This window comes from Pseudophryne corroboree, chromosome 10 (assembly GCF_028390025.1).
Source record: "Pseudophryne corroboree isolate aPseCor3 chromosome 10, aPseCor3.hap2, whole genome shotgun sequence".
In the NCBI taxonomy this organism is placed as follows: Eukaryota; Metazoa; Chordata; class Amphibia; order Anura; family Myobatrachidae; genus Pseudophryne; species Pseudophryne corroboree.
This window is the reverse complement of record NC_086453.1, coordinates 353,861,488-353,888,306: the sequence shown is the minus strand read 5'-3', so window position 1 is coordinate 353,888,306 and position 26,819 is coordinate 353,861,488. Positions and strand designations below refer to the sequence as shown.

At 42.4% G+C, this 26,819-nt stretch overlaps 1 protein-coding gene across 1 annotated transcript; it reads right to left on the bottom strand.

Annotated features, from left to right (window-relative positions):
- LOC134965354 (nicotinamide N-methyltransferase-like) lies at positions 1–26,819 on the bottom strand. Its single transcript, XM_063941823.1, has 3 exons — positions 26,669–26,819; positions 22,385–22,592; positions 1–424 (listed from the first exon to the last, which is right to left on the bottom strand). Exons 1-3 carry the CDS (start codon positions 26,817–26,819, stop codon positions 1–3), a joined length of 783 nt encoding a protein of 260 aa, XP_063797893.1.

Genomic DNA, 26,819 nt, shown 5'->3' with positions numbered 1-26,819 from the left:
TTAACACTCTCTGTGAGCTGTAATAAACAAAAGTGCCTCATAGTTACAAAGGTCACTCACTGATGTTCTTTTGTGCACTGCCCAGTGGTCAATAATAAACCCTTCACTAGTGAAAACTTTTCTTACAAAGTTCTCATCATATTTGCAGAAATGTATCTTGTCCTGCCCAACCATCGCATAAGTTGTATTTAAACACCCCACCAATATCAGGTATCCTTCAGGTTTCAGTAGCTTTATGAAGTTCCTGAGATTCTTTATATAATCAGCTTGGTCTTTGCTGATGGTATCCAGCATACATACACTGATGACACAGTCTGCTGGTGGGAGCACCTCCGGGTCTGTGAGATTTTCTTTGTCAATGTCACATTTCATGATCTTTGTTATTGCTGTCTTCAATGCCATGTCTTTGTCCTGACACAGGTCACTGAAATATACAAACACAAAAGGTTCATTTGGATCTAGTCATGCCACCACATGAGAAATAAGATATAGTTTTATATGGAGATTCATTGGATAGGAAGGTATAATTTAGAGAGGCATTGTTTGTTCTCTGGAAGGGTTCCTTGTAGGTGGAAGAGATTGGGCATTATTCTATACTTTCAATAAGGAACCTCTTTCATCTTTCAGGTGCATGTAATATGGTAGTGGTGGGGAAAAGGTGTCCATTAGGTACCCCTATCTGAAACACTCAGCACAATACAGCTTTTTTCTATTGTTCAGACTTAGGGGGCTATTAAGAGATGACCACAGATTGCTGCATACATAGCCAGAGCTGCGTTTATCTCTGCACATGCTGGGGGCTTCCCAGCACAGGGCAAGGTCACCCAGCATGTGTGAGGCCGCCTTCTGATACATCTGCAATTTGCAGAGGCATTGGGTCTTAGGTTGAACCCTAGCAGCACAGCCTGGCTGCACAGTCAGGTGGTTAGTGGCCTTTTTTTTAATCGGAGTGGTTGCATGTGTCTTCACGCAGCTGCCCCAAAAATACAGCTGATCCAGCCCCATTTTCCTGGCGTAGACCCTACAATGATGTAAATCCACCCCTGAAATGCTCACCATGGTCATTCACATTGCAGTCGCATCTATGGGGGATGCAACCACAATGTGTATGGCCGCACAGCTGCTGTTGTGTGGGTCTGAATGACTACCTTAGTGGGAATGGAAGGAGAGGGAACAGGGTGAAGCACACATGCTGCTGCCTGCCTGCTGCACCCGGCTGATAACACTGATGACCAGAGGAGCAGAGTGCAGCAGGTATAAATAATAGCTGGTCACCAGCTTTAAGCATAATAATGATTTTACCGAAAGGAGAAAAAAAGGAGGGTAGTTGTGTGGTGCACTTAGTTGATAAATTTCACATTTTTAAAAAAAAACTTTTATTAGTATCATAAAATGTATTCTCCCCATTTAACTATAAAAAGCGAAATATTAAAATATAGAGATAGAAAGAAATGAAATAATAAAATCTGGCGTTGGAGCACCAGATATTCCTCCTGTTATTATTTAAATATTTGATCCAAATATCATTAGTATTATTGTGTCTGAACCAAGATGATATATTAATTCTGATTCTCTAAATATATCATAAAGTTATCTATTCGTGATATCCTCCCTCCTCTTATACACCAGTCCAATTGTATGGTTGTGAGGTAATTATGGATAGGATGTATATAGACCACTAAGCATGAAATAGATAGTATGCAATCTTATATCAAGTACAGTTTAACTGTCCTTTCAGTTCAATAGTGTATTTCCTCATACAATGTGGTGAGGTTGATACAGTGTATTGTGCTCAATCCTACACTGTTACAAATTGACTGAGCAGATCACTGTAGCAATATTGTAACAGATGGGTTGCTCATTCACTCCTCTGTGCCTTAAATGCAGAGCATAATCCCAAATCAGTACATCTATAATAACAATGTACTGTAATATGGGGATACGGAGTTATCCCATTCACAGTTGCTGGCTCCCACTTTAGCTCATACAGGGCTGTGGAGACTTAGTTTATAGGTATGCAATTCTGCATCAAACGGTCGCAGACATAATAATACTATATGGCAGCTTGGCTATTAGATCTTTCCTCTATACAATCATGAGGTACATAATCCAAATCACCACCGCTATGTAATTACATGCAGATAAATCTATGCTGCCAGTTTATTATCAAATAGGGCTTAGGTTGATCTCTAATATTAAGCCTATTATGCCTGCTATCAGTGTACTAGATGCACGTACGTTGTGCTGAGTGGGAAGGTATCACAAAATGACAGTCTGCACGTGCTGCATACATTTAGAGCTTTCTCATGATGCAAAGAGCTTCTATTAGTGTTTGCATACTTTGATTAGATCACTTATTTAGTATTCATGACACATAACATAATTATACAATATTTGCAGGAGCAAAAAACGGGGCTACCAGCGCCTCACTCCAATGCGCATTTTGCCCGTAGCTTAATTATGGAGCCGACCCGACTGCCGGGTCTGCTGAGTTTATGTAAGGGGTATGTGTCCGTTAATTTTCAAACTGACCAGTCAGAGCGATTCCGCAAAACGAGCGCTGCTCATCCATCTAGGTTAATCATTCCCCGAGTAACCGAACAGGGCAAAGTAATCAATCTCCTGTTCTCCCCGCTCCGTGTCTAGTACTGCTAGAGTCAATGCGAGCATACACATAATTAAGGATTAATGTTCATAAATTGCGGCACAGGTAAAGGGATTACTGTCCTCACAATTGTGAAGACATTTTCCTACTGTATACCTGGCTGACTAGATTGTCACTTATTTATTTATTAAAATACTTTAATTGATTTCAATATCCTTGAGCAAGGGATATAAAAGAACAGGAGTGATTAAATAATAAATGGTACTATAAATGAAATATGACTATAACCAATTTTAGCAGTATACATGTGAACCTATTATTGTGTATTTCATAATTTTGGGATTTTTTATTAATTTTCATAATTTTATATATCTAATTTCTACACTGTGTATAATCATTACTCCATTTGATTTGTGATTAGAATAATTCAATTTAGGTTTGTGTATTAATAATATTCCTAGATTAGTTCTACTGATTTAACCATATCTTAGACTATTACACATTTAAGTTAATATCTTAGTAAGTGAATTTATTTTTACTAGTGTCTTTCTTATGTGATATCTCACAACTGTGAGTTGTGTGATAGTGTGTCTGATTATCTATAAAAAGCAAAATAACTTGTGTCCTTAACACATACAAGGTTATGTAAGGACCTAGGCTCATTGGTGATAAAATAGATGCTGGGTGATACCATAATGGGACATGTGTTCCCATTATGAGAATACTGACAAGTGTGCAATGAAGCAAAACCAGGTAAAGTGAAAAAAGTGTAAAAAAGAAATATGTAATGTAAGGGAGAGATATTAATAATCGACCAAAGACGAGAAAAAATATGTAAAATATAAACAAATGTGAGAAGGTATATAGAATGAAGAATAGTATTATGTGTGGATATCTTCCAATCCACGTGGTTTAGACAGAATAAAAATAGTGTGCATGAAATTATATAGTGTAATGTAATATGATGCGGCCTCTTCGACCAATTGATGATACTGGAGGTCACATGATCATATATTTTGGACAAATGCTCAATGTTATTTATATATATGCATTGAATTTCTAGAAACCAAATTATAAGACAGACAATAACTCTTGTCAGTTGTATAAGAGAGTTAAAGGAAAGAACTTTGTTATTAATCCATGTTATACCTGCTACAGTTTTGTATACATAACTGATGTGATTCTAAGATCTGCTAATATTCCCCCATTATATCCGTTTCTCATAAGAAGGGAGAAAAACTGATATTATCATTTAGTCCGTGTGGTTGGGTGCTCCCCATCAAAAAGATGAGGCGTGCCTCTCTCCTCAGAAGTTGGTTTGTCATATTTCCACCTCTGTTATCTGATTTGACTTTTTCCATCGCAAAGGCTTTCAGAAGTCGTGTATTACTTTGGTGATAGTTCATGAAGAGTCTAGCCACTGTGGAGAGAACTTTGCATTTACCTTGATCTTCTTCAGCTTTCCAGATGTTGCCTGCGTGTTCAAGTAGTCGCTGCTTAAACGGTCTGCCTGTCATGCCTACATAATGAAAACCACATGGGCATTTTCAAGCAGTAAATGACATTCTGTGTATTGCAATTGAGGAAATCTTGGATCTGCCACGTGTGTCCGTATTTATCTGTGAATTGCTGCGTCTTCACAGTATATTGGCATGCTTTGCAGTGACCGCAGCTGTAAAATCTTTTCAGCTGTGCTCTTATGGATGATTCTGATTGGAAGTGGCTATGTACGAGGTAGTCTCTAAGATTTCTCGCTCTCCTCCAACACATTTGGACCTTATCTACTGTCAAAGTCAGAAAAATATCTCTATGCACACTGCCATATTTGCACCTCACACAGGTCTGCGCTGCGCATGCGTGCGCTCTCCCGTGCGTGCGCATACTCGCTGTTGCGGGCACCCGCGGGCGCGCGGTATGTGCATTTACGGTAGAGTTCATGTGTTCGTAGCGTGCGACTCAATCGTTACATATTTCCACTATATAATGTATTTTGTAGATCATGGTCCCTTTGATAGAATCTGAAAGTTTGGTTAATGTAGAATGTTCATGAACAGAGAAATCCCCCTTTGTTTGATACGAAGGGTCAGACAGGAGTAATACAGTGGTGTTTAGTACCCATCGGAAGAGTATTTAATTAGCAATATTCCGGTGTTGGTTTGAAGCGGATTAATCGCTCGTGCGAATAATTATGGACATAAGAAGTTTATGTCCATTTACTATTATTTGCACTTAATTATCCATGCGGCGGGAAACCCAGTTTCCCTCCCACCTGAGCTGTTGGAAATAGTCACAGCCCACCTGTATGAATCAACCTATGACCTTTTGTTATAATGCGAGGAGGAATTCCTGTGTCCAATGAACAATGAGATTGTAGGGACCATTGAATTGTATTGTGTGTGGGGCATAAATAGACAAGCCAATCACATCCAGCTCTCACTCTTCAACGGTTATCATTGCTGAAAATCGGGAGCTGGATGTCCAGAGGCGCATGCGATCGTTTCCTTTGTGCGTAAGTTTTCTCCGCAATCATATTGTCTTTCCTGTTGTTATGGGCCATATCTCTCTCTCTCTCTCTCTTCTCCTTTTTCTCTCGTAGTCTCTTAAACGTAATAGTATTGTATTGTATTTCATGTGTAGTTATCTGGTTAGGTAGTCTATGTTATATTGTAGTGTATGACTTGTATTGTATTAATTCTTTTGCAAGTATAACATTCATAATATATATATATTAGGCGTTGGACCCTAAGCACGGTATCTGTGTATTTCTTATAGTGTTCAGTATTCTCAGAGCGTCGGTGACGCTCAAACAGCTTTTAAGTTAATAAGGTTACACTGTGTTGCATCTACACCCTATCTCTACACTAAGGTTTTACAGCATATTACATTGTTTATGGTTTAGATATAAAGGTTTAACATTGTGAGCGTCAGCGCCGCTGGTGATCTCCTCGTGGTCCCGAGCGTCCGCTACGCTATAGCGAATCATTACGTTAGTCGGCAGCCAATAGCGTGCCTGCCTGTGATCTCTTGGCCGTGAGCGAACGTGACGCTTGAGCGTCTCGACCACGGCTAAGCGATTGTTACGCAACGAGCGTACCCTTACGGTACTCCATACGTAAATAGTGTACAGTGTTCATAGACCTCATAAAGGGTTTTATATAAGATAAATATTTAGCTTTATCAATTGGCGGCTCGTCCTGTCCTTCACATATCTCTGCTAGGTAATTTCAGCAGACATTATCCATCAGCAAAGGGCGGGAGATCATATTCTTCGCAGTGCTGACGGGATAAGCGTCTGCTTCGCTTAGTAAAGGGTGCTGAAGGAATCCGGAACCGGAGGTAAGAACAACACGCTAGTGTCTTTTAAAACTGTTTATTTCTGTCTTGCGTACACACGCACATATCTGCATTTCTTTTTCATTTGTGTATTTTCATATATCACTCTCCTGTTTGCCATTTTATAATTGATAAAACGTGCTAAGAGAGATTTGTCGCTATTTCATAGTTAAAGTGTAAAAGTAATGCGTTAAGGGATAAAGTATAAAGCACACACAGCTCTACCTAAAGGTAAAAGGAGAGATTGGTGTGTTGCGCAGTAGACGATCGAGGATCATCTACATTGATAAAACGTGTTAGTTGTGTTACGGTGGACATTGGCTTTGTGTACACGTGTCTCTAACAAAGGACTGAGACTCGCGTACGCAAAGGCCGACGCACGCAGCGTAAATTACGCAACGGAGTGTCTGGGTACGCCCACGTAACTCAAGTTGCACGATAGTGTTGATTTTTAAGTAGCGCAAAAGGCGATAAGTAACGCAACAGGCGATAAGTAACGTAGCGCAACAGGCGATAAGTAACGCAACAGGCGATAAGTAACGCAACAGGCGATAAATAGCGCATCAGGCGATAAGTAGCGCAAATCTATTTTAAATCCGAAATTTAAATTAACAGATCCTTCTCCAAATTTACAACACATCTGGTCTAAAGAAAAAAAAAATTTCTGCGCAGAAATAGAAATAGAAACAAAAGTGTGTATGTGATGAGTGAGTGTTTTTAAGTTTTACAATTTTGGGGATTGAACCAGAGAAATCATCGAGTTCTCGTGAAGGTACATACGTGTAAGTGACATACATGGTGGCTAGGGAGGCATCTCTGGTTAAACATATATAAAATTTGAGCATTAGAGTGTAGCAGACCAGGAGGTCATACTGTAACAGACCAGGAGGTCAGACCAGGAGGTCGCATAACAGACCAGGAGGTCCAGGTACAGCAGACAAGGAAGTCCGCTATAGAAACAAGGCACAACACCAAAGAAGGGTTGGTGCGACACCCATATAGGAAAACAAAGCTCAGGCTGAAGGAATTCGCAGCTGCTGAATGTCGATTCCACTGGTCGCTCCGTACATAAGATTAGTTGCTTATGTACTGAACGATTGTACCGCACGTAATTGTGTGCATTAGTTAGTAACCTGACCAGTACCATTTGTGTACAAACCGGGTCATAAACGCTATTTGTACATTCTAACGTGATTTGTGTAATTTTTTATTTTAACCAAAAAGGGAAATTCTCTGGTCACTCAGGAATTATCCGACAACCCCACCTTTACTGGAAAGGGTTAATGCTCTTCGGATCACACCCACATGTTCCAGTAAACTCAGGTTAATAGGGGCCCTGGGTCGAGTACGCCAGCACTATATCAGTGTGTGGGCATATTGGTCGGCGTGGGCGAGTGAGTGAGGTGCTCGGTAAACTTCACCGTCAACCTATCTTTGAATATTTTGGTTTTTTTAAGGGTTAGCAACACCTGCAAATTATGGGGGCCAGTTGTTCAAGAAGGGGGCGATCAACCTCGGTTCGGGTTGATTCTGTAAACCGACCAGTCGGGTCGGCAAGGTACGTAATGTGTGAAAAATACGGAAGGCACACAGAAATTTTATGTGATGAATGGGAAAGAATGACAATGCATGACGGGGAGAAATTCCCAAGAGTAGGTAGCTTCAGCCCAGAAGTGTTAACGAATTTAAGGAGAAGGATATGTCTCATTAAATCAGCAAAGAGACGAATCCAACATTATGATTATTTGCAGCTATGGCAACAGGAGGGTGAAATACAGAGAGGATTGGCTCAGGCGGCGGGATCTGGCCCTAACAGAAAACTGATAGCCACGGCCCCGCCGCCACCATACATACCAGGAGAGAAATTGGTTGCGGAGAATGACGCATTAGGGGGTAACAAACAGGCACTTAGCAACTGTATAAATGTTAAGGATAATGTTAATAAGTTAACCCATGCAAGTATTAACCCGTGCAAGTTGTACCCTGTTTTGAACTTTCCCCAGGAGTGTGATCAGGAAGACGAATCGGCAACAATATCGGCGCTCTCTCTAGCAGCCACCATATCAGAAACGACAGTAGGCACGGCCCAACCCATAAGATTAGTAACAAAGCCCCCTAGCGGAGGGACAGGTGAGGTCGTATCAACGGGTAAGTACGGCACCATACACTATGCTGAGACTATTTCACCACAGGCTGTAGAACCTACACAGAATGATGTTGTTAGAATTAATCCTGTTAAGGTAATAGTAGTGCCAAATGGGAAAACGGACACTTCAGGAGTCACTCCTGTTAGGAACATTGCCATGTACAGCCCGTTTTCCCGAATGGAATTAAGGACCACAGTGTCTGAATTCCCTGACCCCAGAAAAGACTTAGTTGCTAGCCAAAAATACATCAGAGACCTAGGAAACACTTTAGAGCCCAATAACAAAGATTGGCAGGTATTGCTGAGGGCATGTTTACCCTCCAATGTCGACGCAGCTCAATTTTTAGCTGACTGTGGACTGGATCAGGATGTACCTCTTACAGATGTGTACAACAAAGATAACGTAAAAAGAATAAATTCACAGTTAAAGGAGTATTTCCCAGCTGTTGCCAAATGGAATAGAATTTTTTCCATTAAACAAAAAGAGTCAGAAACAGCTGCTGATTATTTTCACCGGGCATTATTAGAAATGGCAAAGTACACTGGCATAGAGGACATTAGGACCAGTGCAAACCATCAAGAAGTAGCAGTATCTGTGCTAATGGATGGTTTAAAAGAGGCATTAAAGACTAGGGTACAGACCACACAACCATGTTGGCGAGGTCTGTCGGTGGCTACTTTGAGAGAGGCTGCTATTGATCACGACCGGAATATCACCAGACACAGGGAGTCGCAAGGTGATAAGTTAATGTCAGTAAGTATACAGGCCCTGACCACAAAACAGCCTGTGTTTATATCACCAAACCCTGTGGGTAAGTCAAAGGTGGTAACATGTTATTTTTGTCATAAACAGGGACACATAGCACTAGACTGTAGAGCGAAAAATTCGCAAAGATCATACCAACCCCCTAGACAACGACACGACACACGACATTGGGAGCAAGGTCCGCAGAGACGGAGTTATGAGCCACATACAGGGGAAACAAAAAGATACCCCCCGAACAGAGACTGGCAAGCCACTGGTAGTTCCCATTTCACCCCTTCACAAGTAGTTGCTGCCAGCGGGATTCAGGAGGGTCACCATACCCAATAGGGGTGTGGCCATACCTGTAATCTGCAGCCAGAAAAATTGATTGCAAGTCTTGGGAGTGAACCAGAAATTGCAATCAATGTAGCTGGTAAATCATTAAACTTTCTTGTAGACACAGGGGCGGCCAAATCAGTGATACATTCGACAGTGGGCATGAGAACCACTGGTAAGACAATTCCAGCCATAGGAGTAACAGGAGTAGTCCAGCACTACCCTGTTAGCAAACCAGCCGAGATTACAGTAGGGCAGTTACATACCAAGCATTCCTTTTTGCTGGCTGCATCGGCACCGACTAATCTCCTGGGAAGAGACTTATTGTGCAAAATGGGGTGCGTCATTTATTGTACTCCTGAAGGTGTATTCTTGGACATACCTGAGAATCACGCTCAGGAAGTGCGAGACATGTTAGACTCCCCGTCAAAATTAATGTCACATACCATTATGACAAATAGGACTCCATCCCAAGTAGAGGAAATGACATTCCAGATACCAGAGTCACTTTGGACTAAAGATGGACAGGACACTGGATTAATGGCAAACGTAGCTCCGGTAGTTGTACAAGTAAAAGATGGTAGGATAGCTCCAAAAATCCCACAGTACCCTCTGAAGCCAGAGGTGGAGTTAGGAGTGTACCCCGTAATAGAGCGCTTGCTACAACAGGGCATTCTGGTAAGAACGTCCAGCACTGCCAATAGTCCCATCTTCCCTGTTAAAAAGAGTGGGGGGAGGGGTTACCGGCTAGTGCAGGATCTAAGGGGGATTAACAAAATAGTTGAGAGTCAGTTCCCCGTAGTGCCAAATCCAGCTGTCATCCTTATGCAAATCCCTCCCACTGCGAAATTTTTCACTGTTATTGACCTCTGCTCCGCTTTCTTTTCGGTACCTCTGCACCCTGACAGTCAATATTTGTTTGCATTCACATACAGAGGAGTCCAATACACATGGACTCGATTACCACAAGGTTTCATAGACAGTCGAAGTATCTTTTCCCAGGCTTTGCATGATTGTTTACAGTCTTTCCAACCAGAGAGTGGATCAGTATTAATACAGTACGTGGATGATCTACTACTGTGTTCTGATTCATTGGAAGCATCCCTGAAGGATACGAAACAGCTCCTGTTTCATCTTTCAGACACAGGACACAAGGTTTCCAAAGACAAGTTGCAATTATGCCAAACTAAGGTAAAATATTTGGGACACTGTCTAACACAAGGACTGAGACACCTTACCGCTGATAGAATTCAAGCAATTAGAGACATGACTCTGCCACAAACCCAGCAACAGATCAGAACATTTTTAGGAATGTGTGGGTATTGCCGTAACTGGATCCCAGGATTTTCCATTCTAGCGTTACCTTTGCAGGAGATGGTTTCCTCAAACAAACCTGATCGGATTTCGCATACAGACGAGTCCGAGATGGCATTTGAGAGACTTAAACAGTGCCTAACGCAGGCACCAGCATTAGGTATGCCAGACTATGGGAAACCCTTTGAGCTGTACGGAACAGAAAGTGCGGGTTGCGCGGCAGGCGTCTTAACCCAAAAGCACGGTGATGCCAGCAGGCCAGTAGCATACTACAGCGCTCAGCTAGATACGGTAGCGCGATCCCTCCCCACATGCTTGCGAAGCGTTGCTGCGATAGCATTGCTAGTAACGAAAAGCGAAGATGTAGTGCTAGGTCACAACCTCACAATTCATACACCACATGCAGTGTCAGCCTTGCTAAATTCTGCCCAAACCAGGCACGTCTCATCAGCGCGGTTTACAAGATGGGAATTGACACTAATGGCCCCCGTAAACATCACCATAAGGAGATGCAGTGCATTAAATCCTGCAACATATCTCCCAGGTGTGCCTGGACAGGCACAAAGGGTGGAGGATGAGAGTGGTGGGGAAGGAGAATTTAACACAAAGGAAGACACACATGATTGTATGGAATATTTGACCCAAAATTTTACCGCAAGGCCTGACATCAGTGACAACCCACTGGAAGATGTAGATCTAACTTTCTACACGGACGGTAGTTGTCACAGACAGTCAGACTCGGGAGACTTGTGTACTGGATACGCAGTCGTAGATGACCAAGGCACCATAGAAGCGGAACCGCTAGGCCCACCTCACTCAGCCCAGGTTGCTGAACTGGTCGCCCTAACCAGAGCATGTGAATTGGCTAAGGGCAAATCAGCCAATATCTACGGGTGGTCTTCTGTTTGCCGGCGGTCGGGCTCCCGGCGCTCAGTATACCGGCGCCGGAAGCCCGACCGCCGGCTTACCGACACTTATTTTCCCTCGTGGGGGTCCACGACCCCCATAGAGGGAGAATAAAATAGTGTGGCGCGCGTAGCGCGCCACCGTGCCCGTAGCGTGGCGAGCGCAGCGAGCCCGCAAGGGGCTCATTTGCGCTCGCCAAGCTGTCGGTAAGCCGGCGGTCGGGCTCCCGGCGCCGGGATGCTGGTCGCCGGGAGCCCGACCGCCGGCCACCCGTAGTGAACCCAATATCTACACCGACTCTAGATACGCATTCGGGGTAGTCCATGATTTCGGAGCCCTATGGCGCCTCAGAAATTTCATGACGGCAGCTGGTACACCGATAGCGCATGCAGCTCACATCAAAAGGGTTCTAACAGCGATACAGGAACCCGACAGAGTGGCTGTTATCAAGTGTAAAGCACACACATATAGCCAAGACCCAGTATCACTTGGTAACAGCCGAGCAGATGAAGCTGCTAAGTTAGCAGCTGGTACACCCAGACAGACAGACACCACACAACTGATGGTATTTAATACCATCAACACACAGATGTTGTGTGAGATGCAAAATTTGTGTTCCACACAGGAAAAGGCAGTCTGGAAGGCAAAGGGATATGGCCAGGAGTCCTCAGGACTCTGGACGGATGGACAAGGTAAACCGGTGGCCCCCAGAGCATATCTCCCATGTTTAGCTGAGGCAGCTCACGGGCTGACTCATCTGGGCAAGGAGGGAATGTGCAAGTTGGTAAGAGCATATTGGTGCGCCCCAGGATTTTCATCTCATGCAAGTAAGAGAGCAATGTCATGCCTTACCTGTTTGAGAAAGAACATCGGAAAGGCAATACCAACAGAACCATCTCATATCCCACCTACAGGCGGCCCTTTCCAAGTAATACAGATTGACTTCATTCAATTACCCCCTTGTCGAAATTTGAAATATGTACTTGTTTGTATAGATGTTTTCTCAAATTGGGTCGAAGCATTTCCTGCGGCCACAAATACCGCTATGTTTACTGCTAAGAAAATTGTGCAGGAATTTGTATGTAGATATGGTATCCCTAGAATAATTGAAAGTGATAGGGGTACTCATTTTACAGGTGATGTCTTTCAAGGAATGTGTAAGTTGATGGGAATTGATAGCAAGCTGCACACTCCATACCGTCCACAGGCGAGTGCAAAGGTGGAAAGAGTGAACAGCACTATTAAAAATAAACTGAGCAAAGTTATGGCAGAAACAGGATTGACATGGCCAGAAGCTCTACCCATTGTACTGTACAGCATCAGAACCACTCCCAGGTCCCCTCTTAATCTGTCTCCCTTTGAAATCTTGTTTGGTCGACAACCGCATGTTATGATTAACCCTCAGGATGATTTGAAGTGTAACAATGAAGTGACTGTAAAGTACTTGATTAACATGAGTAAACAGCTAAGGAATCAAAATGATAATTTGAAGTTGGTGATTCCTGATTTACCAGATAGTAATTGTCATGACATTGAACCTGGGGATTATGTAATGATACGGAATTTTCTACGCTCAGGTTGCCTTATTGACAGATGGGAAGGACCATACCAAGTCTTATTGACTAGCACTACAGCATTGAAAGTTGCAGAGAGAGAGACTTGGGTTCATTCGTCCCATTGTAAGAAGGTTGCTGATCCAGAGAGGTCCCGTGATAAGGAACAGACGGTAGAGGACGTTGTATCACTGGAGTGTCTGTTCCAGGAGGACTGAGGCGGCACCTGAGCATCGAGAATCACAAGATCAAAAGCAGTTGTCGATCCCCCGTTTCCCTTTTATTGTTTTTCTCCACTTCTCATTCCCTCTCCCTCAAATTATTTTTTCCCCCTTCTCATTCTTCTTCGTTTCCTCCTAAGATGGACTTGCCTCAAGAGACTGTGATCCGGATTTTCCTGTTGACCATGATGTTGACCAGAGCAGACTGTTCCGGCGAGAGTACCATGGAGTTCGAGAGAGGTTCTGGAATGGGTTCTGATGACAGAGATGGAGGCGTAGTTTTCCGAGAACAACATAATCAACAAGCAAAGGCGAGTATCAGAAAACGATCCGATAGCATTGACCATAGAAGGAATTGTGAAGGATTGTTAGCTGAAGAAAACTGTATCTGTAGGCTCTGTGACAACGTAGTTGAGGATGGGTGCATTAAGAAATGCCAATCCAGTTTTAATATCCACATGGACCGGCATCCCTTGAGTGACTATCACTCTTTAGTGGGTAGTGTGTTAAATCCAACAGATTGTTGGGTATGCTCTCAAGTACCTCAAGGTCATAGCAAATCAGGACTAGTACCATTTCCTTTAACGATAGGGGAGGTACTTGAGCTAAGTGGTGGGAGGCCGGTGGACAGGAGGTTTAATATCTCCAGTCCTCCTAGTTTGAAGCTCCACCAATATCATGTGGATAGATCCCTCATATGTTTTAACATTTCCAATCCCCGAAAGCCGGGAAATTGGGAAGTGTCATGGAGTAACCAAACCATGACCTTTTCATATAGAGCAGATAGAATGCCGACAGATACAGAACTTATACGCCACATAGCCAGTAGAGGAAAATCTTTCCGATATAGGTATACTCTAGGAAATAGGATTACGAGAGTTGGAGAGGTATCACCAGGATACTGTGCACATATCGTACAAGCTGATACGTGTACTAGACAGATGGGAGAATTAGGGTTAGGAGATTTCACATGGAAGATGTGTAATATGGTTATGTCCTACTCCGTCCCATATGTTCTCCCCGATGATGCATATTTCATATGCGGGAGGAAGGCGTATAAGTGGCTTGCCCCAAACTCTGAAGGATTGTGTTATATTGGAAAAGTACTGCCTGAAGTAATGACTGTATCACATGCCAAAATGAAAGATATACACCGTGTTGCCCAAGCTCCTTATACTCACACCCATTACGAGCACGTAGTTAAACGGCACCTGATAGAAAGAACAGAGCATCCGGCCTCTGACATGATCCATGAATCCACCGGGATTCAGTTTCTAATCGCGTTAGACATCACTCACACCGCCAGAGGAGTGTTGAATTATAAATACATATCTGCGCTTGCAAATTTGTTAGATAATATCACAGAAATGTATGATGACACGTTTAGGTATACTGGAAGAGAACTTCAAGCTTATAAAACAGAACTAGTTCAGCATAGAATGATTCTCAATTATCTCACAGCAGTAACAGGTGGATATTGTGTCACACTGGCAATGCAGTACGGCGTGAAATGTTGCACATATATTACAAATAGTACCGAGGACCCGGTCGAGGTCATAGACCAAAAGATGGACGATATTCTCCAATTGAAGTGGGAATTTCGCAGGAGACACAATCTCACCCTTGCTGCTGTGAGTAATGAGCTGACTGGTTGGGTGTCATGGTTGAACCCGCGAAATTGGTTCTCCGGTTTAGGAGAATGGGCTCAAGGAGTCATAATGGATGTAGGGAAGTTTCTCCTATGTATCTTAGGTGTTATCATAACGATTGGCTTGATATTTAGATGCGGTCAGGCTTTAACGAAGTGTAAACGAAGTACCAGGGTGATGAGTTTAAGGAGTGAGGAAATTGTAATTCCAATGGATTTGATTTATGACCCAAATGTAGAAACAATGATGTGATGAAAATGCGATTTCTACGGTCCGTTTCTTTCACCTGTTTTTCCGTTTTCCCCAAGGTAAAAAGACCCACTTGGACGAGGAATTTGATGAGCCGATATACAGACAACGGATGGATTAAAGAAGAAGTTTTGACAACCTGATACACAGATTTTTGATGAACTTTGCCATAGATCCCCAGTTTCCCTAGAAATTTTAAAATTACGCTAGCCCAACACTTTTGTAAATCTATGGACATTGACAAAGCTTTTGCTCGCACCTTATGGGCAAAAGCACAAAGAAGACTGCATTCAACAGACACCGAACAAGACTTCAACCGACAAATGTTCATTTATCTGACATAGAATACCACTGCATTTACCGTAATTATGTCTTTTCTTCATTTCTACAACCCTCAGGTAATTACACACATAGTCGATAGGGAATACAGGCACAGATATCAGCAATCACATATTCCCCCATTCATGTATCATCAACTAAAATGTGCTCCCCATTTTTGTTACAACCACAGCCGAAAAGAGCTCGGTAAAGTTTGACAGCCCATCCATAGACCCGTACCGCGGGATAAGAAGGAATTCAAATGTATACTTCGCAATGCCTCGAAGCTGGATTTAAAACACGTACGGCACGATGATACATGACCCCCAAGCACGGATTCATTCACACATGCTTCTGCTATCACACTAGGTCATACCCTTTTCCTACCTTCTCCTCTCCTCCCCTACCCAACCATGTAAATGTATTAACCCCTGACATATATTTTTCTCGTTTTGAAATGTTTTAGGAAGTGGCAGTTATTGTTGACTGCCAAAGGGTGGACTGTCAAAGTCAGAAAAATATCTCTATGCACACTGCCATATTTGCACCTCACACAGGTCTGCGCTGCGCATGCGTGCGCTCTCCCGTGCGTGCGCATACTCGCTGTTGCGGGCACCCGCGGGCGCGCGGTATGTGCATTTACGGTAGAGTTCATGTGTTCGTAGCGTGCGACTCAATCGTTACATATTTCCACTATATAATGTATTTTGTAGATCATGGTCCCTTTGATAGAATCTGAAAGTTTGGTTAATGTAGAATGTTCATGAACAGAGAAATCCCCCTTTGTTTGATACGAAGGGTCAGACAGGAGTAATACAGTGGTGTTTAGTACCCATCGGAAGAGTATTTAATTAGCAATATTCCGGTGTTGGTTTGAAGCGGATTAATCGCTCGTGCGAATAATTATGGACATAAGAAGTTTATGTCCATTTACTATTATTTGCACTTAATTATCCATGCGGCGGGAAACCCAGTTTCCCTCCCACCTGAGCTGTTGGAAATAGTCACAGCCCACCTGTATGAATCAACCTATGACCTTTTGTTATAATGCGAGGAGGAATTCCTGTGTCCAATGAACAATGAGATTGTAGGGACCATTGAATTGTATTGTGTGTGGGGCATAAATAGACAAGCCGATCACATCCAGCTCTCACTCTTCAACGGTTATCATTGCTGAAAATCGGGAGCTGGATGTCCAGAGGCGCATGCGATCGTTTCCTTTGTGCGTAAGTTTTCTCCGCAATCATATTGTCTTTCCTGTTGTTATGGGCCATATCTCTCTCTCTCTCTCTTCTCCTTTTTCTCTCGTAGTCTCTTAAACATAATAGTATTGTATTGTATTTCATGTGTAGTTATCTGGTTAGGTAGTCTATGTTATATTGTAGTGTATGACTTGTATTGTATTAATTCTTTTGCAAGTATAACATTCATAATATATATATATTAGGCGTTGGACCCTAAGCACGGTATCTGTGTATTTCTTATAGTGTTCAGTATTCTCAGAGCGTCGGTGACACTCAAACAGCTTTTAAGTTAATAAGGTTACACTGTGTTGCATCTACACCCTATCTCTACACTAAGGTTTTACAGCATATTACATTGTTTATGGTTTAGATATAAAGGTTTTACATTGTGAGCGTCAGCGCCGCTGGTGATCTCCTCGTGGTCCCGAGCGTCCGCTACGCTATAGCGAATCATTACGTTAGTCGGCAGCCAATAGCGTGCCTGCCTGTGATCTCTTGGCCGTGAGCGAACGTGACGCTTGAGCGTCTCGACCACGGCTAAGCGATCGTTACGCAACGAGCGTACCCTTACGGTACTCCATACGTAAATAGCGTACAGTGTTCATAGACCTCATAAAGGGTTTTATATAAGATAAATATTTAGCTTTATCACTACCTAAATTCTGGAGAGGTCAGGATCTGCTTTCAGTACATGCCAGTGTTTCTGGATGGTTTGTCTAATTAATTGGTTCTCCTGACAAAAAGTACCGATGAATCTGATGGGTTGCTGGTCTGAATTTTGTTTCCCATATTCTTTCTGAGGGTAAATAAGAGTATTTCTGGATTTCCTACTAGCTTGGTTGTATGCTTTACGTGTGGATCTCCTGCTATACCCTCTCGCAGTTAATCTGCCTTCCAATTCCTTGGCTCTTTTCTCAAAAGTTTGTTGATTTGTGCAATTCCTGCGTGTCCTGAGGTATTCCCCCTAGGGTACCCCTCTGATAACTGCCTTCAGATGAAAACTAGTGGCATGGAGGATGCTATTCGTTGCTGTTTCTTTCCTGAACATGTCTGCTGTCAACCGTCCATCTTCTTCTACTGTGATTGTCAGGTCCAGGAAATTCACAGCTTTCTGGCTCATCTCTGTTGTCAATGTCAAATTGAAGGGGTTAGTGTTCAAGATCACAATAAATTCTTGAAATAGTTATTTTTCTCCTTCCCAGATGACAAACAGGTCATCTATGTAGCGTAGCCACAAGAGGACATGTTGTGGAAAGGTCTCATGAGCTTCCGTGAAGACATGTTCTCTCTCCCACCAACCCATATACAAATTTGCGTAGGTTGGTGCACACGCTGTGCCCATAGCTGATCCCCTCTGTTGGAGGTAAAAACTGCCATTAAAGATGAAATAGTTTTTAGTGAGCACAAACTCAAGAAGTTGGAGTAGGAAGCCATTAAGTTCATTATGGGGTTCCATGTTAAGGAAGAATTCCGTTGCATGTAGGCCTCTGGTATGTTGTATACTTGTGTATAACGATTCCACATCACATGTGGCTATTCAAGTTCCTGGGCCTACATGCAAATTTTCTATCCTAGCAAGCACATCCATCGTATCTCTCACATAGGATGGGAGGGTGACTACTATTCCTCTCAGATGTTTATCCACGAAGTAACTGGCTTTTTCGGTTAGGTTGTTAATGCCCGAAACGATGGGTCTTCCCGGGAGCTTGTTGCGATCCTTATGTACTTTGGGTAGCATATAGAAAGTAGCTACCCTCGGTTCTTTAGTCTCCAGATATTCTAATTGATTCTTGTCTAGAATCCCCTCGTCCCATGCTTGTTGAAGAAGGCAATTGTATTGTTTCAGAAATTCTTCTGTTGGATTACCTGGGAGTTTTTTTTATAACAGGTAGGATCGTGAAGTTGCCTTAATGCTTCCTGGATGTACATTTGTTTAGGCCACAAAACTATGTTGCCGCCTTTATCAGACGGTTTGACCAGTACATCTTGCCATTTTTGTATTTCCCGAATTGCCTGATCCTCTTCTTTACTCAGAATGCATTCACGGACTGATCTTCTTTGTTTAATCTGATCTAGATCACGGGATGCTAGTTCTGTAAAGATCCTGATATGTGCATTGGTATTGATATCTGGGAAGAATGTTGACTTTTTCTTTAAGATTAGTACTGTGGGAATGTCAGAGACATCCTTCATTTTTCTCACAAGCAGCTTCAGCAGGCTGTGTCCTCAGGCCCTGGTACCCTTAGGCAGCTGCCTAAATATGCTTAATGGATACGCCAGCCATGCCCGTGGGGACATTTGTTACCAGTGGTGATTTGAGAGCACGTGGGGCATTTTTAGGATCAGTGAAGAATCGAGTGCATATGGAAGATATGAGTAGTTGCATATGGTTGCTATGGTTGCATTTTGAAATGGGGGTGTGGAAATCATCTGGAAAGTTTGTTTTTAAAATTCTGTTTCTGTGATTAAGTGCAATAACTGCAACAAGAGCTGCACATGCACAATGAAGAGGGCACTCATTCAATTTTTTTACAAAAATGCATCATTTTATAGTAAATCAAACTAATGATGTCAAAGTTTTAAACAGAGAAATGGATTAAGTGAGTTATATTGCCAAATTATAATGACAGCATTTTGGGAATGTTGTGCACAACATCTTCAAATAAGAAGTGTTGTAGCACACAGTAAGTTGGGAGTCCTATATGAACACCTGGGGGCAGTAATAACTCACACCAATCTATTGTTAAAAATGTCACATTAGATAGGAAGGGACAGTTAATTGTTCCAAATTAAAATTCAATTATTGGTGAATTTACAAACATTACGGGTCACATGTAATAGCCTAAGGGTTGGAGAATTTGTGATATCTCCGCGGTTTTACCAGTGGTGGGCTGAGCAAGGGGGGCACAGTGCCATTTGCCCACCGGGCTAGTACAATTATGTAGCACAAGGCCCATTGCTGCGTTGTGCCTTCTCATTTTCCTGACAACCAGGAAGGATCTCTCCCTGCCTTCCAGCTGTCAGTGTCAGGTTGCTGCAGTACACTGCTGACTGCTGTATTTGGACTTCTCACCGATGGCTATCACTAGAATGAAGGGGCTTAATGAGGGGGTGGGTGTTAGCAGGACTCATATGGTGGGGGGCTGCCCAGTATGTGTTTTAGCACTGTCTGGCTGTATTGAGTGCAGGCAGCAACTTTCATGCAGCTAACTTCCCACTCCCTCCCACAGGCATGACTCATACAAAGATAAACTTTATGCCTACCAGACAATGAGTAGCTGATGATGGCAATGCTGCTGCTGCCCTGGACATAGGGGGGCTTTCAATGACAAAGATTGCTGGCAGCTGTACCTCTAATGTAATTTATTAGAGAGCCTTTTTGGATTGGGGGGTTGCATGGAGGGGTGGGGTTGTAACGTGGTCTGAGCCATGGGGGTGCCTAGCAAACAGCAGGGAACCCTGCCTGTTTCATTTGTAATGGTCCTTACAAAAATCTTCGGAATTCCCTGGGGCCATTCTGTCAGCCTTAAGATGGGTATACACTAGACAATAAGTATGTCATCCAATCTGGGATTATGTGAACCCGCTATAGTATGTCACTGACGATGTGCACTACCATGTGGCATCAGCAACATCTTCCATTGCCCCTACATGCATGGCAAATGGAAGACATTGCTAGTGAGAACCATGCTGCCAATTGCAGCATAGCCGCCCCATCATTGCTGCCAGCATCAGCAATTCTTTATGCACTTGCCAGTGCCTGCACCCCTGCCAGCTCACATTGCTGCAGTTGTCACTGGTTACATACATCATGTAGTGTGTACCCAGCTTATCTTCAAAGATGGACCTGGCAGCTGCTGACACTACATCTGATTGCATAATAGTGGTATGCATAGAACTCTGATGGCATAATAGTGGCATGCAGAGGAGTCTAATGGCATAATAGTGGCATGCACAGGAGTCTGATGGCATAATAGTGGCATGAGGAGGAATCTGGTGGCATAATAATGGCATGCAGTGGAGCCTGATGGCATAACAGTGGCATGCAGAGGAGTCTGATGGCATAGTAGTGGCATGCAGAGTAGTCTTATGGCCTAATAGTAGGACTTGGAGGAGTCTGTATACTGTCCTTGGAGGAGTCTGCTCTCTTTTATGCCATCTATTTTATCATGGTATCACTGTCAACATCATTTCTTTTTGCCCTTTGTAATTTTCCTATGTTGACCTGTGTCTCTGTTTATTCCTGAATTGTAATATGTCAATCTTTTACGCTCCATCACTATAATAAAGTTATCTTCTACTTAATCACTGCCTTCCTTACTCCTGCAGTGTCTCTCACTGTCTCTTTTTCCCCTACACAAGCGGTGATCAAATGTGCTATAACCTGCACTATTTAACAGTGAATAGAGGTTATAGAAATGACTCAGTGCACAATATCAGCAGCCAGTTAGTGTAAGAAACTCCTAAGAGGTTTCCTTCATCTCTCACCACAAGTGCAAAATATAGAAAATTGTAGCAAACACTAAACCGGTGCTTGGTTAGGTTCTCTTGGTCTGATGTACTCTTAGGCCTCTGCCATATATCAGATTACCATAGAAAACAATAAAAATAGGTATATAAAGTGTGATACTGTTTAATACATAGATATAAAAACATAAAACTCCAAACAAAATGAATCAACTTCGACACAAATCCTAAGGAAGCATGCTAAGCAGGTAATTACTGAATATTATCAGAACTGGGCCAAACAGTTCCTAAAAGTGCATAAGGTCAATTTAGGGATTCCGAATAGTCCCAAAAAAACCCTGGATCGAATCCGCTGATAATCGGTTATCCACTCCTCCAAACTCCACTGCCACAGGAACACCGACGAGGTCAGAAGATTTGGTTCCAGAATGGAAGTGGAATGCTTTTCCAATACTTTGAAGCCACAAGTTATGCTCGAGACCCATCTCCATGATGGACTACTGACTCAGGCCATGGGAGGACTCATTATACATGCACAGTGGAATCTCTGTTGGCTCCAAAGGCTTAGAGGCTGAACATAATTTACTGCACTTGAAGAATACTGTTTTTGTTGCTATATGCTTTAGACATACTCTTTAGGGCACCAGCCGGAAAGTATATTATTAAATACAAAAATAAATAGGGAAACAGACATTTAATTTATGTTCTGTGCAGATTATATCCCTTCCTCATATAATGGTCCCACTAATGCAGAATGATGCATCCCACCTGTAATAGTAGATGTCAGTCCTTTAATTGAACTGACTTAATAATATGCTCATTCATTGACCAAAAGAGGTCAATAATGATCAGCCAACAGAATGGTTTCCCATGTTGCAGCCAGGCTCACGCCCGGTTGGATATGTGCTACATGGCTCCTCTTGAAAACTTCCTGGCTGTACTCCACGAGGAGCAAGTTCATGTTATTATTTCTACCTATGGCTCTACTTCAAGAGAGAATAGAAGAAGAATGCACATGGATTTAGGTGATGAATGAAATTGAATTTGGGCAAGATGTTTATTTCGTTGAAAGAATCAAGCAGTAAGAGGTTTAATAATATTTAGCAAAAACTGCTTTACTACATGTACCGAACCATGGTGTGTACTGTACAACAGAGAAAAAACAAAAATTAATCAAAGACTAAATGACAACCCGTAAGACCTCTATGTTTTATTTTTGGTGGGTAGAGCATTTGAAATAGTTTATTGTGTACTGACACTGGAATTACTCATGATATATGTTTTGGGAAATATGTTACCTGTTTCCTTCTAGGCATTTCATATATGTCATTATGTGAGACCAATCAAACGCTCCAGTGCGTGTGTTAATCCATCTGTTCAGCTCCATAATACATTGCTCAGAGCACTTCAGCACAAGGATCTGTTTGAAAAAGCCACTGGCTGTATACAGATGATGAATGAGGGATCCAACACTGATGTCAATCAGAAGATCTCCCTTAATGTGTCCTGCAGGTAAAGATTACAGTGATTACAGAATATAATATCTTATGTAGCATCTGTTCTATTTATCATTCTGTAATGTCCTGTTACAGGTAAGCAACTGCCTCACCACACATCATTTTCTCCTTCAATTTAATGTATGAGGAATGTACTGTAAGTATTTATTTGAGCAGAATTTCTAGTATCTGGGGCCACCTATCCTGCCTACAATAAATACACAGACAATGGAAACCCTTAGAAATCATGCACATATCGAGCTTTATTCACTAAGGAATGCAATTACAAAGCTGTTTGCAGCAAATTTGCGATTGCTATCCTTAGCAATGCAAAATAAGGTGGAGGTGCATACTATCTCCTTCCTACAATTGCGATGCAATTGCATATGGGATGAACATCACAATCATCGATAGCGATGTTTATCTACGATGACAGGCTTTGTAATCCTGGGCTTACTCAGGCTTTCCGTCATAGAGCAGCTTGTGAGAGCAAAAAAATTGCATCTCATGTTGCAGTCCTTGGCCTCGCCACTCCTAGAAAATGAGGGCAATACACCCCCATTACTGGCAACGTCAGCCACCCCACCCCCTCCCTCCCTGTGAATGCCTCTGCCTGTCAATCAGGCAGAGGGATTCGCATCCCTGCTTTGTGATTGCAGGACCCGTTCTGCACATGTGCCGAATGGGGTGTGGTTCATAGGGCCGACAGTGTCTAGGTTTACCATGTTTGGGTCAACTACATATTTGGGTCAACTACTATTGGTCGACATTAACTAGGTCGACAGGGATGGTTGGCCGACAGTCTCTAGTTGACATGGTCTAAGTCGACAGGTCAAAAGGTCGACATGAGTTTTTAATTTTTTTTGGGTTTTGTTTTCTTTGTAGTGACCGGGAACCCCAATTAGTGCACCATGTTTGCTCGCCAGGCTTTTGGCAAGGAGCTTCACTCCACTACCACTGCGCTTGGCATAGGTTACTAATCCCAATTGTAGTCAGCGTGGGTAGTTAAGTAAGAAAAAGTTCAAAAAAAGAAAAATATGTGACAAACTCATGTCGACCTATTGACCTGTTGACATAGAACATGTCGACCAAGAGACCCTGTTGACCTTGACACCCTGTCGACCTAGTTACTGTTGACCTAGAGACCGGATCCCTGTCTAATGAGCAGGACCCCACCATAATAAGGCCCTTTGTGAGCTTTTATTCAGTACATACTTTACTGTTACTGGAAAAAAAAATGAAATGTGGGGAGTAAAAGTGTTGGTTAGAATGAGGGGGTTTTATTATGATGGTGAAGGACAGTGGCATATCTATAATGGGTGCATTGTTTGTGGTGCACCTGGGGCCCTTGATCCAACAGAGCCAAAGCACACACCTTGTACACATTTCTTTAACATTTACTACTCCGGAATCTTACTCTGGCAGCAGCAGCTCTGCATAAATCAATCATGCCAAATTTTCCATTAGGCAGGTGAGGCACATGCCTAGGGGTGGAACTTGTTTGTTGGAGGCAATTGGATGCTTGTGTTAGTAATGTCAGCCCAAAAAGTACTAGTATTCGCAAAATGTTTTCACTGAACTTTACCATATTCCATCTTGAATGGAGTGTAAACAGGCAGGACATGTACAGATTGCCCCTGTAAGCCACCTCATAGCTCACAATACAGGTGAAACTCAGAAAATTTGAATATCGTGCAAAAGTTCATTTATTTCAGTAATTCAACTTAAAAGGTGAAACTAATATATTATAAAGACTCATTACATGCAAAGTGAGATATTTCAAGACTTTATTTGTTTTAATTTTGATGATAAAGAAGAATTTGTGATATATTGTATGTATATTTTAGCTTGTATGGTTGGTCTTTATTGGTATATTGAGAGATAGATATCTATATACACATTGGAAGGATAGAAATATTTTACATTTATTTTTATTTTTTTAACTGAATTCCAGCGCTTTCAATTTTCTTTTTTCTTTTTGGCTAATTTAAGGGAGATGATTAACTGTGTGCTGCATGAACTCAGTTTTAACAAATATTCAATCTTGCCAGGTATATAAGAGTCTAGTCTCTTTTTTATTTTTAAACTTGCAGTCCGGTTTGAACTGCATGAATCACCGGGCTTATAGATGCACGTGAAGGAAGTGCACTAGGGTAAAGCGCACCAAACAGTACAAACAATAAATATATTGTTTGTTATTTTTAAAGTTACAGCTCTGTTCAAACTGTATGTAACACATGGCTTCTCCATGCATGTGAACTAATGCACAAGGTAATGCACACCAAACAGTACAAACAATAAATATATATATTTTTTCTATTTTAAACTTGCAGCTCTTTTCAAACTGCATGGATCACAAGGCTTATAGATGCATGTGACCAAAGTTCACTCGAGTAAAGCGAACCAACCAATCAGTACAAAAATAATAAAAATATATATTTTTTTTATATTTTTAAACTTGCAGTTCAGTTCAAACTGCACAGATCACAGGGCTAAAGTAAAGCACAGACAATACAGGAGAGTACAGCGCAACACACACCAGTATGCAGCATGCCTCTATATACACAGTCATTACACTGCACAGCCACAATGAGTCTGAAGTTTCTGTATGGACACAGCCAGCTAAAACAGCAGCATATGGTGCAGTGTGCCCCTATATACAGTCACTATACTGCACATCCACAAGTAGTCTGGAGACTCTGAATGGACACTGCAGACTATAGTGCAGTGTGTCCCTATACACAGTCACTATACTGCACAGCCACAATTAGTCTGGAGTGTCTGGATGGACACAGCGGAGTATAGTTCAGCATGCCCCTATATACAGTCACTATACTGCACAGCCACAGTTAGTCTGGAGTCTCTAGATGGACACTGCAGAGTATAGCGCTGTGTGCCCCTGTATACAGTCACTATACTGCACATCCACAAGTAGTCTGGAGACTCTGAATGGACACTGCAGACTATAGTGCAGTGTGTCCCTATACACAGTCACTATATTGCACAGCCACAATTAGTCTGGAGTGTCTGGATGGACACAGCGGAGTATAGTTCAGCATGCCCCTATATACAGTCACTATACTGCACAGCCACAGTTAGTCTGGAGTCTCTGGATGGACACTGCAGAGTATAGCGCTGTGTGCCCCTGTATACAGTCACTATACTGCACAGACACAATTAGTCTGGAGTCTCTGGATGGACACAGCAGAGTATAGCGCAGCATGCCCCTATATACAGTCATTGTACTGCACAGCCACAATTAGTCTGGAGTTTCTGGATGTACACAGCAGAGTATAGCGTAGTGTGCCCCTATATATAGTCATTTCACTGTGCAGCCAAAATTAGTCTGTGGTCTTATTGAATGGTATTTTTTCCCTCTAAATATTATCAATCTCCAAGCAATGATGCTTCCAGCTCTGAGTATATTGATGGGTTCAATTATTAATACTATTTCAAACTTCAAAATATTTTGCAATTAAAAATAACCATTAACTTTCATATACACATATGTACCAATATCCAGTGGCATCACAAGGGGGTGCATCCCGCACACGGGTGTCACCTGCTGAGGGGTGACACCAAAGTGCCCTCTCCTGCTCAGTGACAAGAGCCTGGTGCTACACTGTAATATTATGTGCAGCAAACTGGCACCAGTCATCATGCAGAAGCAGTCACTCAAGAAATATCAGTTTCCAGGGCCAGGCTACATCTCCAGGACACCTGAGGTGACAAAAACAGGGGTTGGGATGATTAGCCACACCCCTCTCTTGTGAATCCATGCCCCATCTCACACAGCCATGCCCATCCCATGAAGCTGTGCCCCTTTTGCGACCGGCCGCACCGGGTGTTTTAGAGGTGAAGAGTTTCACAAATGCATCTAAAAATACAAATATATAATCTTAGTTCCATCATAAAGTATCAACATTATTATATATTTTTATAGTCTGTGTATTTTATGCATCGCCATAAAGAGAATATATTTGTCATGTGCAGTATATAAGTCCCTATCCCATTGGAGAATAGAGTCTAACACAACTGCGCACATGCATGCACCTACCCTTAGTGTAGCTTTGTTACTGTACATACCCTCACTGAAAGCACGGTATAAACATTCCATTGGAAATTTCATTGTATCTTCTCCAAAGACCATGTCTGGTCTGTTAGAAAAATATGTTTCCAGATGTTCTCTAGAATCAAAGCCGTGTTCAGGATAGAATTTATGTGAGCTGGAATCCAT